We start from the raw sequence: 16,511 nt of genomic DNA on the forward strand, positions 1-16,511 counted from the left end.
TAAGAATAATATTAGTGATTTTTTCATATTTTTGTGATTTTAGTTAATGTCCTGGAAATTATTAGGAGTTATAAAAGTAACCTTTTTGGATAATTTTAGTTTAAGTTTTATACAGGCTTTTTTGCACGAATCCAATTAAAATAGATTGCACATGGATTATATAACATATAAAAAAGTTCTAGAATGTTTGAAGAAATATTAGACCATTTTTTTATCTAATTAATATCGGGTTTTGTGTTAAATTAGTGTACGATACTTGTAGTTTTACGTTACTATTCACGATACTTATAGTTTTATATAATTCACTCTTAAATTTTTGAAAGTTTGATCACTAATATATTTAAAACTATCAAAATTAGCTATATAAAAATTATGCTATTGAATTTATCCTTACAAATGCTTTAATAAGAATAAAATTTTATTATTATATATTTATACTAATTTATAAAAATAATAGTTAAATTTACATGTTGAAGATCATAAAAATCAATAAAGACAAATAAAAAAGAACCGAGGCGGTAGTATACTGGTTTATCACGGGTATACAAATGCGTAGCTGCGGGCGGTGAGGTGCGTGGCGGATCGGTCAAGCAGGTTCCCTGGGACGCGAGTAACAAAAGTTTTTAACCGGCTAGGATACGGGCCCGTCGGGCCAATTAACGAAAAAGAAAAGCATAATCTTGGACTCCTAACCTAGATGCAAAAACAAGCGAAAGGAAGGCACTGGGTTCACAATTTCTAAACTCGTGCCATACTAAAACACCAGAAGAGAAATAAATTCGCGGCCTTGAACAAAACATATAGGCCAGTACCCATTTCATTCCCTTGTATTTTAGCGGATGAAAGCTTGAAGTGATACATGGAATAAGCTCCGAACGAAGGAAAAAGGAAACTCAACACTTCTTTTTCTTTAGGAAAAAAACGAAAATGCAAACCACACAAAGTTGGCTGGCTGGCCAAAGAAAAAGACAGGCGCAAAAGTGAAAGCGGTACATGTCTCCCAACCAAAGCAGCAATCAGAAATGTACATAGCCCTAGAGATAAAAGGTCCATTACCAACTATCGGTGAATAGAGGTCGAATAAGAGGATTTTTTCTTACCCACGGATTTGTTAATCCGCAAAACCATCACCCCTCAAGTGGAGCATGTTCAATTCCATTCTGCTATACCCATTTATGTATGGATCCGTGACCTCCTATAGATCTGACTAGCCCAAACTACAAAGTAGCAGAGGATGATGGAGAATGGTGTTGCCCAAGTATCATCATCATCTTACCCTCTAGATCCACAACATCCAACAATCCGAGTGCCATCGCCTTACCCTCCCGTCTCCACCACAAGCCATACATAAGTACAAGTGTGGGTAACCTATCAAATGATATTACCGGCGGGTCCAAACCCATTTGCCATCCCTGGCCATCGCACGTCACACAAGCAGCCGAGCAGCATACACCAGTAGGAGAACAGGAGTGCAGACGTACAGAGGCGCCACCACCCCTCATCCTCCTCGCGGCTCACAGAAACCTCAAAACCCAAACCAGGTCGGCCTCCACAGAAAGAAGAGAGGAGAGGAGGAGAGGAGAGGAGGAAAAAAAAACATGCAGCTCTTCGTCTGCACCACCGCCTCCACCGCCCGCGCCACTGCGCCCTTGTCCTTCGCCCCCCTACGCCGCGGAGGGTCTGCCTCCTCCGTCGTCCTGCCCCGCCGCCGCCGCCTCCCAGCTCGAGGTCTCGGCTTTCCCCTTCCTCACCCCTTACCGGACACTAGCTCGTAATATCTTCCTCACAATGCTGTCTTTCTTGCTTTGGTGTTTTTACTTCAGGTTGGCGTTGCGCCAGTGCGGCCGTGCCTGACCCGGTGCCATCCGAGGAGCCCGCTTCCGCCTCGTCCACCGTCGTCGTCACGGATAAGCCCGATTCGCCCGCCGACGAGAAGGGTGGAGACGTCAGCGCGGCGTCTAGTGGCTCCGTGGAGTCGGCTGTAGCGGCGCCGGTCTCTTCGGGGGCGTCCGAGGAGGACGGCGGCCTGGATGACATACTGAGCAAGGTATCGCCGTGTTACACGTTACCTGCCTGATGTTCATGGTCGGATGGTCCCAACGAGCTTGCCTTTCCACTACCGTGTACTAATGCTTATGGAATGCTTGTTAACATGGGGATCAATGGATGGAAAATCTCGCCTCCTAAGATTGGAAATAGGGAAATTAGAATTGGCCGCCACTTCCTGCATATTCGACACAACATGGCATTCACAATAGCAACCAGGTGGCCCCATTGAATGCTCAGATGATTAACCATTCTGTGGAATTAGATCAAACTGAAATAGGGTTTATGTGAAATGAATTGATAATAGATTATAAATATTGATACTCCAATAGTAAAGATAACTGCAGTTCTATAAAATAGCAACAGTTTTCCTTGCTGTAAGACTCCTTTAAATCTTTAAGACTATGTTGTAAGGCAGTCTACAAAATGAGAAGAGTCAATTAGGGGAAATGGAAAAAATAACATCCAGAAATATTTTGATTGAACCAATGAAATGTTTTTTGTTGATTATTTGACTTATAGCAGATCTCAGTATACAAAATCAAGCTCTATCACCATGCCGCTTGCAAAAAGTGTGAATTATAAGCTGAGTGGTTAGGCTCTAGTTTAAGATTTGCAGAACTCTCGTGTTATGAAATCACTACTTCTCAGGATATCATCTGTATCAGATGTCGTACCAGACAAATACCTTAGTTTTGTTGCTCAGAATCTGAGCTTGACTGTTTCATGTTATCATGTAATCAATCTGTTCTTGTTGCATTGATTATTCCTAGAATAAAAAAGATACTACTTTTCATGTTATCTGTCTCTGTCTCATCATTCAGTATCAGTTTTCATATGTAAAGATAATTTACTTTTCAGATAGAAACTTCTTGTGGATATATGCAATTTTTTTGTTCTTAAGTGCTTTTTTTTTAATCTTGGATGAGTTCTTCATTCCTATCTTGTTGCTTACTTATATGCCGCACCTGGATCTTTCAGTTGGACATTGAAGTGACACCCGCATTAATCCTCACCGGATCTGGTGCCTTCATTGCTTTATGGATTCTTTCTTCCGTTGTTTCTGCAATTGATTCAGTTCCCCTGGTACGTAGCTGTGGCATTGCTGGATGAATTCGGTACTTATTTTTAAGAGCAATTATGCACTGCATCCTGCTTCGCCTACTCTTTGCAGCTTCCGAAATTACTGGAACTGGTAGGAGTTGGCTACTCAATTTGGTTCACCACACGGTATCTCCTTTTCAAGGTACATCTCCGATTCTCCATTTTCCTACAAAACCAACCTCAATTGTACTTGCTGTGTGCTCAATGACCTGAAGTTCGGATTTCCTTTTTCAAATTTCCTATATGCAGGAAAGCAGAGATGAGCTGTTTGCAAAATTCGAAGATCTCAAACAGAGGATTATTTGAGTTACCGACGAATGATTTTTTGGCATATGTTTAGGCTTTACGGCCAGCTTATTATTAGGTTTTCTCCTTTTCTTTTCAAATATTATTGAAAGGGTAAAAAAGGTCATGTATCTAAGTCACGGTATGGTATCAGACTTACTAGTGTGTTTGTGCAAGCCTCTCTGTTGTTTGATCCGATGTATATACTGTCGAGTAAAGCGTCAAAAAAAACTTGAAATGCGATGAGAATGTTCTGACTCCAGTAAGTTTTGAAATCCTAATTGCTCCACTGTAGTGATCATCAATCCAAATTCCTTGCCGAAAGAAAAGGCTGGGCCCCAAACGTCAAGCTCGATGAGCTTTACACAAAGCTGTTGTTTTAAATCAATTGATTTTCAACAATGTTATTTTCTCTTCATTTTTAGAATCGTCTTTATACTACAGCAAGTCATGCTGTTGCAACTACATCAATACATAAAGGGCAATATTCCCTTTCAAAGATAAGAGGGACAACACATACCATCATGGTGACGCCATAGAGATGCTATGTTCTCTCAAGGATTAAAAGTTTTCCCGGATAAGGAGCGTGATGCTTAACCATTTTGGCCTTTAGCTGAACTGATCACTAACAATACATGCCAGGACATTTTTCAGGAAATTACGATTACATTGCATAGGTTAGGAACAGTGTGTTACATAGAGGGGACAACAGATAACATAGCATCTTGCAATCAACAACAGCTGATCGGCAAATAGAAATCAACTCTGTTGTAAGATGAACTCAAGTTGTCAACTTTGAGCCCCCAAAAATGGTACGTCATACCATGTATTCTAGACTAGATGAAATTTTACAATTACAAATCATCTAAAGACCACAGATGGATCTAGATTGTGGCACACCTGAATAAGTTCACCATACCGAGTACCTAATGCCAAGGCCGTTGCAGGTAAGTATTAAACCCTTGTGCCGATTCAGGTAGTCCTGAGGTAGGCAAAAAAAATAAACGTAATGTGTGAGAGAACCATCTAGCGATAAGATGACAATAGAAAAAAATAGTTTCTTACCACTACATTCTGATCTTGAACATATAGAATGCCTTTATTGTCGTACTCTTGCCTCTTTGCAGGATTACTCAGAACTGTTAAGAGAAATGTTGGGGCATCAGAAACAAGAACACCAGATGTGTTATTATACCCCAGGAGTTGTCTCTCTTTCGAGAAGTGAAAGTAAAGAGCACTGTAAAAGAATATTTCTTTAGGAAAAAGAGAGAGTCCCGTCATCACAGTTAGCTTTCTCTAGAGACTGATGATGAATACAGCCTAAAAGTTCAAAATGTTCAACAGATGTGGCTCAACCGCTCAAGCGAGATGGCCAACTAGGGATAGATTTATTTCTGATATTTGCCTACAAATCTAACACGGTTTTATGGCCTTCTTGTAAACTATAAGATTTTTTGCATGAAGCAACAAGTAATTTCTCCTAAATGAACACAGAAGAGTCTCGAAGACCTGCCAATCTAGTGAGTGAGGACAGTACGCAGCTATTTGTAACCGTCTGAGGTATTATATTAGATATCAAGGGAGCTTGGCTCACTTAAGGCAGCAAGATATTCCTACATGCCATTATAAACAATAAAAGTAATAGAGCATTTCTTAGTCTGGTGGACCTGTGGTAGCCATATAGTCTTAGTCTTGGAGCAGTTCAGCAGCATCTATGACAGGGACAGTAATTGATCCATAGCCGAGGAACCACAGACTAACATTCATGATTATATTCCAAAACGATTTGCTAAATCTTAACAATCTTAAGGCGTTATACCGTGGCTCCAGGGCTGAGGAACCAGAGACTATAATTTATGATTGCATTCCGTTAAAGTTTGAGCAATGATTCCAACCTGATTTGCTAATTCTTAGGTCTTAGCAAATCTTAAAGCTTTACTAAGTATTAGGGTATATTCTTAATGTTTTGTAGTTGTGGTAACTACTCTTTAACTCCTGAAAGTACCGCAGAACTGAGAGTATTTTAGCATCATCTGTGACACGGATGGCTGAGAAACCATGGCCATCTGTGACACGGATGTAGGTACATTTGTGTACACTAATATCCAGCCTAGTATGATACTTTCTTACTTATTAACAACATCTAAGGTCATACAAGCAAACACAACATGTCAACAGAGGTACTAGCAAAAGATATTGATCACACGCCATTCAGGAACACTAAGCATGCGTTATGCAAAACGTACATGATATAGTTTATGCCATGCTACTTTTCTCCTACTCAACAAGTTCCATGCCGACCAACCAACCAATCTCACCTTGGTATGCCTCGTTAATCTCCTGAAATCTGGAAGTTGCATTTTCTTCACCCTGTTTCTTATCAGGGTGCCATTTCTACAGAAAATATATATACAAAAAAAGGATCAACAGTCATTACTATCAACATAAGCCTAATAACTGAGAGAGGGCAACAAAAGACTTCAGTAGGCAGAAAATAGTATCCTCGATGAAACAATTCGTGCAGGAAAATGCCACTTCAGGTAACCAATTTGCACAGGAACACTGAACTACACAATTTAAGGAGTATCATAGTTCGTTTGGTATTGGGATTTTGGGACAGACACCAACCAGCGCAAGCCGGATATAGCTGGACCTGATCGTCTCCTCCGACGCATCGTAATCAACTTCCAATATCTTGTAGTAGTCCTGCAAGCACAATTGCGCCGTAGCGCGAGTCAACAAGCTTCCTAAAAATCCGAAGCACGCGAAAGGGGGGAAGGGAACTCAATTCTACACGATCTGCTCTCCAAATTCCAAACGGACCCGCTCCCGCCGGTTCGCCCTATCTCCACGACCAAGAATTGGGCGGCGGAATCGGAGGATCAACAGGGGGCGGGGTAGCGTTGCGCCTCACCTTGGACTTGGAGAGGAGGGAGATGAAGTCGAAGTCGACGGGGGTCTCCTCCCGCGCCGCCTCCCCGCCGCCGCCCTCCCACTCCCACCACATTCCCTCGCCGTGGGGCTCCTCGCTCCGCCGCCGCGCAGCTCCGATTCTTTTCCCGGGTGCGTTCCTTCCCGGAGATGGTAGTGGCGCCGTGGGGCGGGCTGGACGACAGAAGGTTCTAGATTTTTTTTACCTCTCTTCCTTTCAGGGACTGGAGCAAAACTTGACACGCCTAACGCGGCTTCGCCTGTTGTTTGTTGGGCTGAGGCCCATCAACAACTCCTCGGCCTGGCTTTGATATTGGGCCTCATCAGATTTTGGACCTGAGGCGGAGCTGAACCCAACCGGCCTACACTTCCCTAATCAGGTCTTATTTCCTATATGCGTTCGGCTACATATGGCTCAGCCTGATTTATGCGATGAAGGTAGCATGTGTTTAGTTGCTTGTACGGCAATATGACACTTTGAGTCTGGCTCTCGGGATGTAGAAAGGGCCTCTCAGCTTGGCTTTGTAGAAACATAATTTTTGGGTGTTTCTACATAGGCAGGTTGGATGGATGCAGGCCAATGCCCAATTAATAATATTGTTAGTGTGTGTTTAGTGTATATTAAGTGATATCAATATATTTTTATGAATATTAAGGCTTAATAGGATATAGTAAGTACTGTAAACGTATAGTTACACAAAATAAATATCATGATAATACTTATTTATCTACTTTTATCTCATGTAATATGTTTCTGTGTGGACAACCAAACAACATATCTTCTCAAACAAGTTGAACATATACATGTAACCAAACAAAGTTGTAGCATCCTGAGTTTAGCATATTAAATTACTGCAAGAGTTACTCTAAATTAAAACTTTTGTGATTAATTACAACTAACTAAAATCGAGGAAATATACTATTGAATGTGTGTGTATGTACATTCAAAAGTATTACTTGGTTAAGTATTCCAAAATGCACTTAATTAATTTCTAAAACTTCTTCAGGCATTAATTGATTCACATGCATTTGGTTTATTATTTTTATAGTTCTTTGAGTGGAGATTTGAATTTGAAAGTCTTTGAATTTGAAAGTCTCTCAAATTCAAATCTTTTCTTAGTTTCCTTTCAACTCAAATCAAATTGAATTCAAATTCTCTTCCGAATCTCATGATTCAAATCCAAATCACAATTTAAATATTACAATTTAAATTTAGGCTAAGTCCAAAGTCAAATCCAAATTCAAAAACTCTATTTGAATTTATCTGAAAACCATTTTTCTTTCTCCCAGGGCCAAATCTCTCTCCCTCTTCTCTTTTGCGTGGTCCAGCAGATCGGCCCAGCCAGCCGTTCTCCTCTTCCTGAGCTCGGCCCACCAGCACTCTCCGTCCCGTTCGCCCACGCGCTATCCTGTCCGCTTGCCCGACCGAGCCATCTCCCTCCTCCAGCGCATCGTCGCAACGTGCTATCTCGTGCCATCGCGACGGCCGGCGCATTCAATGCGCCGACAACTTGCCCTCTCTCTCTCTCTCTCTCTCTCTCTCTCTCTCTCTCTCTCTCTCTCTCTCTCTCTCTCTCTCTCAGCCCAAACGTCTGACATCGCGACTTTCTCGCCCGTCCCACGCGTGTGGCCAACGCAGAGCCGTCATGCCCGGGGGAAATATTGTCGTTGCCGTCGTCTTGTTCATCTAGGGCAGTGCGACGTGTGGCACTGGCTTATTGTGTGCCTCCTCCCTCTATAAATAGAGTCTCCCGGCCTCCTTCTCTTTGTTTCCCCACCTCGTCATCACCACCATGCTATCGTCATCGCCGTCCCCCCCCCCCCCCCAAGCAGTCGAGGAGTACCAAGAAGTCATCGTTGTCCATCTGCCAGGATCCCGACTAGAGCCCGCCTGCGCAAGAAGCCAAGCTGCTCCGCTGCTACCGCTACGTCACATCACTAGTCACCATCCAGCTTCTCGCTGTCTTCGAGCTCGCTGAGCATCCCCATCCCATTGTGCACCCTCCTAGCTAGCGTATCGTTGTCCTAGAGCCCTTCTGTGTGCCTAGTAGCGTGCGATCTTGAGTTTTTCCCCATTGCCGCGCTAAGCTCGCCGTCGTTGACCTCTTAGCCACCCTTCTGAGCCAGCCTTCACGTCGTTATGATGTGTAGCAGCCGTAGACGTAGGTTCTAGGTATCAATCGTGCGTGAATAGTGAATATATGTTGCCTAGCCTTACTCTGTCGCTCTGATCAGACCTCGGCCGTCGACTATCACTGCTCCGACCATGGGCCACTATCGATAAGCCCTCAAACAGAATCCTTGTCACGTGTAGATGCCCGGCATGTATTCGTAGTTGTCAAACTCCGGCGTAAACCCCGCTCTGGCGAGCTCTCCGGCGTCGTGCCACCGCAATTGCTCGCCTCTGACCCCCTTTGTTGCTTCACTCCGCCTCACGCTCGCGCAGCTTGGCCGAGTAGGCCAAGGCTCAGCCACACGTGGGCCAGCCTGCTAGGCCATCCCAGCTACCTCGGGGCGTGCCCCAGTGGGCCAGCCCGCAAACCAGTAGGTCCAACCCGAGTGGGTCAACAATTGTGTAGCCCCGTACTATGCGGCCTAGGCACATCTCAGTCCAAGCCTATTTTAGCCCAACCTGAGGTGTTGTGTAGTGGGTCCACCGACTTATATTCAATGGGCCCCACACGTGGTTCCCACATATAAATTGTACACTTTCATATTTTCTCGATTTAATTTTAGATTAAATCTTTCATAAGTCATAATTTTTTCGTTCTAGCTCTGATTTTAACGATTTTTCACCGAAATACATCTAAATCGAGATCTACCTATCTATCATAATGTGATATATATATATATATAAGGACTTATTTGGCCTTCTATTTGTTGTTAATTGATTCTTCTCTACTATAGCTCATTATTGATCATAGTCGTGCTGCACAACTAGCTAAGTTTTGCAAGTGTGATGCGGGAAGCATCAGGAGCGAGAAGGATCCTGATTTCAACCATGGCATAGAGGAAAATATTGGAGAAGGCAAGTCCTATCTCCTTTATCATAATGAATCTATATTTTCAATAATCTACACAATCAACTTAACATTGGACTTATTATTGCATCTGCTATGTATAGCGTTATTTCCAAACTAGTTGCAATAGTTAAATCCCATCAAACAATTGTCATACCTTAAATATCATCATATAGAATATATATCACCTTAGGATTTACCTGTCATTATCTATATTAACGTTGGATGATGTCTTGATATCTAGCATGCTTAGGATTAAATACGTCTCCTCTCAGACGTCGCTTTTAAAATACATCTCATCAGAAATAACAATTCACTGTTATCAAAGTTAACTCATATGCCATGGATCTTTGATGGTTGTGAATTTTGTGATGGTAATAAAATCCTTGATGTCGTGTGGGATATGGTGGGAGGCATGTAAAAATAGGTGAAAATTGTTTTGGCGGGACAGGTGGAGTAGTACTCAGGACGAGGATGCTCCTGAGGGTTTGAGTTACCTTTGTAGTATTCATTGCCAGAAAATACCTGTCCTGACCATTTAAGCATTGAATCAATTGCCTCGGTGTGCTAAGTCACCCCAGTGTAATCATGCGTCCTAAATGGGCAGGATTTGATTTTTTTCTTCTCCCGACCACATTGGTATCATACTAAGAGGCTAGGAGCAATGAGTAGACAAGTGGCCATCCACTCGAATGTTTCTAGAACTGGCAAAGGGCTTAAAATGGGAGTTGACATTCAATATAAGGTATCTGGTACTTGGGGGTAAATCTCGTAGAAAAGCCCGACAGGAATGGTGTTGGGTGGGTCTCGATATGATTCGTTTCTCCACTTGCAACGATTGGAGTCTGAGCATATCACGTGTGTACAGTGTACAATCTTTATAGATTGTAAATCTATTCGAAGAGCCATGTCCGTGGTTATGGACATATGAAGCATGACCCCACTTGATTAGATTCCGGGTATGCGCGCCCTGATGAGTGAGTGTGTGGACTAGATGTCTGTGTGATGATGTTTCTGGCTCAATCCGTCAGAAGCTGTGTGGTACTAGAGGTACACCAGAGATGATGAAAGAGACTGCGGAGCGAGGTGTAGTCCCTCATAGGACCGAACCCCCTCAGATATACCATGTACTTGGTCTTTTTATTCAAACTGTATTAAAATCAATAGTAGAGGATACAATTGAATACCTCCATAAATTGCTTTATGCTTAAAACTAAACTATATAGCTTTATCCTTAAAGCTATTCTATATGCATCTATCAATATTTTGAAATAGTATATGACTTATTGAGTAACTTTGGTACTCACTTTTAGTATCATTCAGATGAGGAAGTCGATGTTGGCTTCGCTAAAGTCGAAGACGAGGATGAAGAATAGACTTAGATGTCGCGTTCGTACCCTAACTGTTTGTGGCTTTAGGCTGTCGGTTTCCGCTATACTTTTTGGTTGGTCACTCGGCCAGGTCTGCAATATATAGTATGATTTGTAATGTTTTATACTATGAACTTTAAAACTTATGCAAAATTAGGTAGATATCATCACAAAAGTGTTAATATTGAAAAATATCATCGATGTGAGGATGATATATAGCCCATATGTCATCTTTACATCGATGATATTTTCTAACTTTTGTGATTTTTACGATGTTACTTGGTAGACCCATATATCATCTTCACAACCGATGATATTTTTAACTTTTGTAATTTTTACGATGTTACCTAACAAATTATTCTAAAACTTATGTACGAATTCTTACTAAAATATTATAATTATTATACTATACGTATCAACTACTTGATGCAAAGACTATTACAGACATAAGAGATCTCAAGTTCAGATCTCACAAAAGTGCTATTGCATACATATATGCATGCCTGGCTCATGGATACGCCCAGGCTAAAAATATGGGTAACCGAACAGTCCCTGAGAAGAAAGTGCATCAACATTACACGTTTGGCGTTTAGCAACTGGTCATGGCAAAGCACGACGGCAGGCGATCAACCCAGTTCGAATTAAAGTTTGAATTAGCGCTACGCACGCCGCACAGCACCGTGCACTCCACTAAAATATTAGTGCTAGCACGGCAAAACCCCTCTAAACTAGACCTCACGTGCTGAACACCGGCTTCCCATGGGATGGAATAAAGTAGTCACGCCCACGCGACGATATAGTACGCTGTACCAGTTTGGTTCCATTCCAGGGAATCCACCACGAGAGACGCTCCACTCGTTTCAAGAAATCCTTCAGCTTTGAACGCTGCCCACCTGCCGTGTTCCCTGCACGAGCTCTTCTTCCCCCCTCCCCACTTGCTAATTAACAACAAGCACACTAGTCCACTGACTGCACTGTTATTAGTAAGCAAATTCTATATAATTTTATTCAAAAAGATAATAAAAAGTAATTTTTGTAGTATCTTGTCTAGAAAGATTCTTGTGAGAAACTATTTATATTATAGATTCTGTGATTCAATTGTTGACTGAAGAGAATATAGTGAGAATGAACCGAAGAAAATCTTTTGTATGATCAGATTCATAAAATTTACTTTACTACCATTAGGCCATCTCCAACGGAGTCTTCAAATTTGAGGATTCTAGTGCTACGGTATTTTGCGATATACTGTAGCACTATAAATCCATCTCCAACAGATTCTCTATCCAGTGATACAGTACTGCTACAGTGTTAGGGATAGAGGATGCTGTAATAGTGATAGGGGATGCTGTAATAGTATTTTGAGGATGAAAATTTAAGGTAACTGTTGGAGATGATCTTAGCAGCACCAATAAAAGAAGAATCCTGGCTGGCCTGACATTCCGTAGTGCCGAAGGAAAGCAGGTCTTGCGACGAAAATGCTTCACATGCACGCGCTGTTCACACTGCGCAGTGAACGAGGCCAGTCAAGGGAAAACAGTGTAAGTAACCACTAGGCCAAAGCACCAAGACTTTGTTAACAAACGTAAAGGATGGGGACGTTCCACATTCTCCAACTTTTGCCCCGGACCCGGAGTGAGGGGAGATCAATCGGACGCAATCGCGCAACATTTCCGTGGGCACAGCTCGTGCTCGCAACGCTTTACATGTGAGCGTCGAGTGCGTGACGACACGTAGGATGCTCGGACACATGCTTAAAGAGAGAGAATAATACCACATCAAGATGCATTTGCACGAGAGCTTTAGGCTGCAATGGAAGATCTATTTTATAGATACTTGGCAATTTGATAACATAAAAGCCTGTTTAAACGTCTATTTTCTCTAACTAACAACTGCACACATGGTTTACATACTTAAATCAATTCGGAAATGTAAAGAATGCAAATATCGAATATCTAGATATTAAAATTAAATAATAAAGATTGAATAGATTTTTAAAATATTTGAAGTATAAATAATAAGAGATTAAATATATTTTTAGAAGGAGTAATGAGTTTAATTCTGTAAGGTGATTATTCGATTAATTCCAGTAAACAATAGAGATAGATCAAATCTAGAACAACTCGTTTATTTTGTAAGTGTAGATGCACCGTCCGTGCTAATCACGGTAACTTGCTATGCTAATGACTGTGGATACCGCTCCTGAAGCGCTGGCTTCGCTCGTTCCGCGTGTTTGCCGCTCAAGGCGTCGTACGCCTCAACAAGCGGCGACGAGCTTAAGTTTCGCCGTGGCAAGAAAACCGACAAACCTACCTTGAAGTGTCTGCCAGCTACCGGCGTTGTACATGGCCAGAGAGGGCGCGCACCAGCACCACCCGCCGAAATTCTCGTCAGTCTAACCCGACCAGACCGCTCCCTTTTCCGCGTCACACCGAAGGAAAAGTGCAGCACTGCAGGCCGCTTCATGGCTCACGCTAGCAAAAAAGCTTTGGGTTTGGGGGAAACTTGGAAAGCACCAGCTCCAGCTACATGGCACGATGGGCTAAGACTATCTCAAGGTTTTTCTTGAGGTTTAAATTCTCTTTATGATGAGATTTTCGTTTATTTCAGCGTTTCAACTGTTTCTCTTCACAGTTTCTGTAACGAAGTAATTCTTAAGATCATTTCCTTCAGGATGAGATTATCTCTTCTTTTCCTTCACGATTCATCTCAAAAGGAGGCTATTGAAAGTGAGAGAAAATAAAATGAATAGGAACGAGAAAAAGAATCAGAAAAGAAATGAAATTAAAAAAATATGGTAGGAGATGGTCTAACAGATTACTCGTCCAACCGGTAACGACTAATTAGAATACATAGAAACGTGTATGAGCGAACCCTAAATGATTTCAAATCCTAATGCAGCATGTGACTTTGGAGCGTGCTTGGTATCGTTATACACTTCTGACAAATCTTACGAGCGCACGGTTCATGTTTATTTTCCATCATTTTTTTAAAAAGATTTTACCATGTTGATATTGAAAACATATTACAAAGTCTGGATGTTTCATCAATGTCAGTTTCGCCTGTTTACAATGATAAGAAAAATCTAGACGCTAAAAGGTAGATTTCAATATTTTCTAGACTCCTATTATAGATGCACAAATGCAAATTCTTGCAAGTGGATATATTATAACTCCAAACATCAAATACTTCCCTTATAAATACAATAATGTTTTCCACATAATCGTGAGTGCTCCTGTAAGGATAAAAGTAGGTGGTGACAGCAAGAGACTTCACCTCTATAGTAGTGGACGAGTTAGCGGCAGGTAAGGAATGAGAAGATGGTGTGTGAAGTAGTGTGTGAAGGGCCACCAGCGTGATGAGGTAAAGAGTAAGGCCTCATTTGGTAGAGATCTGGGAGCTGATTCCGCTCCGGAATCACTTCCAGCGCTGCCAAACAGGTTGGTCGGGGAGTGATTCCGTGCGGGAATCACTTCCCGTTTTGTATAGTAAGGTGGGAGCTGAAAAAACTTACTTTCACTTGATTCCCGACTGATTCTCCTCGATTTCAATATAATATCCTCTTAGGAATCACTTCCACCACTAGCATACCAAACGATTTTACAAACAGAATTACTTCCACCACAGAATTACTCACATCATACTTCCACCACAGAATCACTCTCACTACAGAATCAGAGCTCTACCAAACGACCCCTAAGACAATGACGTACATAATATTATGAGGGGTGACAATGAGTTGTTTCGATGCAATCATAGAAATAAATGAAAGATAATCTAAGACAAATAGGGCAATGGACAGGGACACCTCCAGAGAACATGAAGGCAACTAGCTAAACGCTAGCCACGAATTAGTAGGATCCATGTCACGAAATGATAGTTTTTACTACTTGATGTGATATCATATTACAACGTAATAAACTTCTACCAAATAACTAAATACTCCTTCTATGCAAAATTAGATTTTCCATATGTAGTAGAGAGATGCATTGGCCCAAAGCCCCAAATGAAAAGGGAACCGCAATATTATGTAACCAAACGTATACACAAAATGCCAATCTTATAAGCACACGCGTATCGTAGAAAGTTCCTTACAGTCCACATAGGCGAAAAGAAGGCGACTCCAAGGTCGGTGAGTCCAATGCTAAATTCGTTGGTTCCTCTCGTCCTCTGGCTTGTATGCTCGTAGTATAGATAAGCTAGTTTATTAAGGCTTTTAAGCTGGGTTTCCGTGGAATCGACAGTGACTCCATGGTGGCGTCTTTTGCTCCTTACAGACTTGGCTGGTGAGGTCAATGGCGACGGTGACCTCTCGAGTGAAGCTTTTGTGAGGTATGAGTATGTGTATGATCTAGTTCTAGATAGGATATGGTTAAGGTTCTTCTCAGTGGGCTCATTGGTGGTGGATTCTTGTCCCCAGTTGGTCCTCCGTGACAACGTCGATGACTTGACCAACCTTGAGGTTCTTCACGACGACGACCATGCGGGGTTTGGTGTAGTACGTATGTTGTTACATGGGGGAATTACTTTTTATCTCTATCCCTTGGTTTGGATCCGGAGAGACAGGGTTGTGGGATTTGCTTCCTGTGATGTCGAAGTTGACTGCTGGGTTGGCTGTGTGTGGTGCTAGCTATCTGTTTCCTTTGTTGAACTTAGCATCAAAGCTGTCGATGTTCATTGAAAGATGCGTTCCGATGGTGATTTCATGATGTTGGATCTTGTGACTTCCCAAAGTTTGGACTTCTTCATCAAGTTTTGTGGGAGGACTATAATTTTTCTATGACTATCTATGTTGCTTCATTTCGGCACGGTGGCATGGGCACAAAAGGAAGGAGACGGACATGAAGAAGAACACAAAAGGCACCTATTAGTCTGTTTTATTATTATTTTTTCTCTTCAAGGTGCTAAATGTAAGATGTGGATGTAATGTTCTGTAAATTTAATAAAATCCCTACTCCTTTCGCAAAAAACAAAACAAAACAAAATGCCAATCTTACCAGCATGGACGCTATCACTTTCGACCTTTTGCTCCCCGTCGATAAGTCATCCCGGGCCCACCTGTAGTAGCCCAGAAAATGGAAAACATGGAACACCGAAAGCTCGAAGCGTCACTCTGTCAGTGGCACGATCCCACACGCCGCCGCAATTTCCTCAAAACACCAGGGCTAAAACCGTCCTTCTACGACTACAGAATAGTAGGGCGCAGGCTCATTCGACCACGCCGTTTGAAAAAGTCCCCGACACGCGGGCCCCGCGCCCATGTGCCCGGACGCCACGGATCCCCATGCCGCCGGCCGAACACCGCGCACGGGAACGGCGCCACCGTCCCCCCTGCGATGTCCGCCACGCGTTGCCTGGTCCAACGGACGGCATCCGGTGGGACGGCGTCCTGGCGCGGAGCGGGCGTGCGCTGCTGCGGGCGGGAGAAAGAGCGTCCCCACCGGCCGGTCCACCCCACTCCGCGCACCACCGCCACTAACGTTTCGACCGTTACGGGCTCCCGTTGTGGCTTACGGGAGGTTTGGTTTAACGGAAAGAAAGGAATGGCCAGAAAATTGCTTTTACGTAATTTATTTAGCTGCGTTTTGAATATTTGCTGATCTAGTTTATATATTATTAACAGAGATAGTTTTATGTATCAGTGAAAAAGGAGTATCATTTTATCGACACACAAATGTAATTAGTGACTTCGGAGTACATCCGGGCGAGTCCACCCTAATGTTGGAATGTTTTACATGTAGGCCCCTATGCTCTATGT

General features: G+C 42.5%; 2 protein-coding genes across 3 annotated transcripts; one reads left to right on the plus strand and one right to left on the minus strand.

The window, feature by feature from the left end:
- Window positions 1-1,454: 1,454 nt before the first annotated feature.
- Window positions 1,455-3,697, plus strand: LOC133919847 (protein CURVATURE THYLAKOID 1D, chloroplastic-like). Its single transcript, XM_062364387.1, has 5 exons — window positions 1,455-1,728; window positions 1,824-2,047; window positions 3,028-3,132; window positions 3,221-3,292; window positions 3,400-3,697. Exons 1-5 carry the CDS (start codon window positions 1,599-1,601, stop codon window positions 3,454-3,456), a joined length of 588 nt encoding a protein of 195 aa, XP_062220371.1. The 5' UTR covers window positions 1,455-1,598; the 3' UTR covers window positions 3,457-3,697.
- A 357-nt stretch (window positions 3,698-4,054) lies between these two features.
- On the minus strand, window positions 4,055-6,584 carry LOC133919848 (uncharacterized). 2 transcript variants are annotated; one of them, XM_062364388.1, is made up of 5 exons: window positions 6,350-6,578; window positions 6,064-6,141; window positions 5,754-5,829; window positions 4,501-4,574; window positions 4,055-4,417 (listed from the first exon to the last, which is right to left on the minus strand). In XM_062364388.1, exons 1-5 carry the CDS (start codon window positions 6,440-6,442, stop codon window positions 4,346-4,348), a joined length of 393 nt encoding a protein of 130 aa, XP_062220372.1. In that variant the 5' UTR covers window positions 6,443-6,578; the 3' UTR covers window positions 4,055-4,345. The 2 variants fall into 2 exon arrangements, with proteins under 2 accessions (XP_062220372.1, XP_062220373.1); XM_062364389.1 differs by lacking the exon at window positions 6,064-6,141 and having other exon boundaries at window positions 6,350-6,584.
- Window positions 6,585-16,511: the final 9,927 nt, after the last annotated feature.

The sequence above is a fragment of the Phragmites australis genome, chromosome 5, assembly GCF_958298935.1.
Source record: "Phragmites australis chromosome 5, lpPhrAust1.1, whole genome shotgun sequence".
Taxonomy (NCBI): Eukaryota; Viridiplantae; Streptophyta; class Magnoliopsida; order Poales; family Poaceae; genus Phragmites; species Phragmites australis.

What these genes read in the sequence shown, in the direction of transcription:
- LOC133919848 (XM_062364388.1), bottom strand. Translation starts at nt 6,442, where the DNA reads ATGTGGTGGGAGTGGGAGGGCGGCGGCGGGGAGGCGGCGCGGGAGGAG. An exon ending in CCCTCCTCTCCAAGTCCAAG is followed by an intron (nt 6,142 to 6,349) that starts GTGAGGCGCAAC and finishes TTGTGCTTGCAG; the next exon opens with GACTACTACAAGATATTGGA. An exon ending in GATTAACGAGGCATACCAAG is followed by an intron (nt 4,575 to 5,753) that starts GTGAGATTGGTT and finishes TTCTCTTAACAG; the next exon opens with TTCTGAGTAATCCTGCAAAG.
- LOC133919847 (XM_062364387.1), top strand. Translation starts at nt 1,599, where the DNA reads ATGCAGCTCTTCGTCTGCACCACCGCCTCCACCGCCCGCGCCACTGCG. An exon ending in CCGCCGCCTCCCAGCTCGAG is followed by an intron (nt 1,729 to 1,823) that starts GTCTCGGCTTTC and finishes TTTTTACTTCAG; the next exon opens with GTTGGCGTTGCGCCAGTGCG. An exon ending in CACGGTATCTCCTTTTCAAG is followed by an intron (nt 3,293 to 3,399) that starts GTACATCTCCGA and finishes TCCTATATGCAG; the next exon opens with GAAAGCAGAGATGAGCTGTT.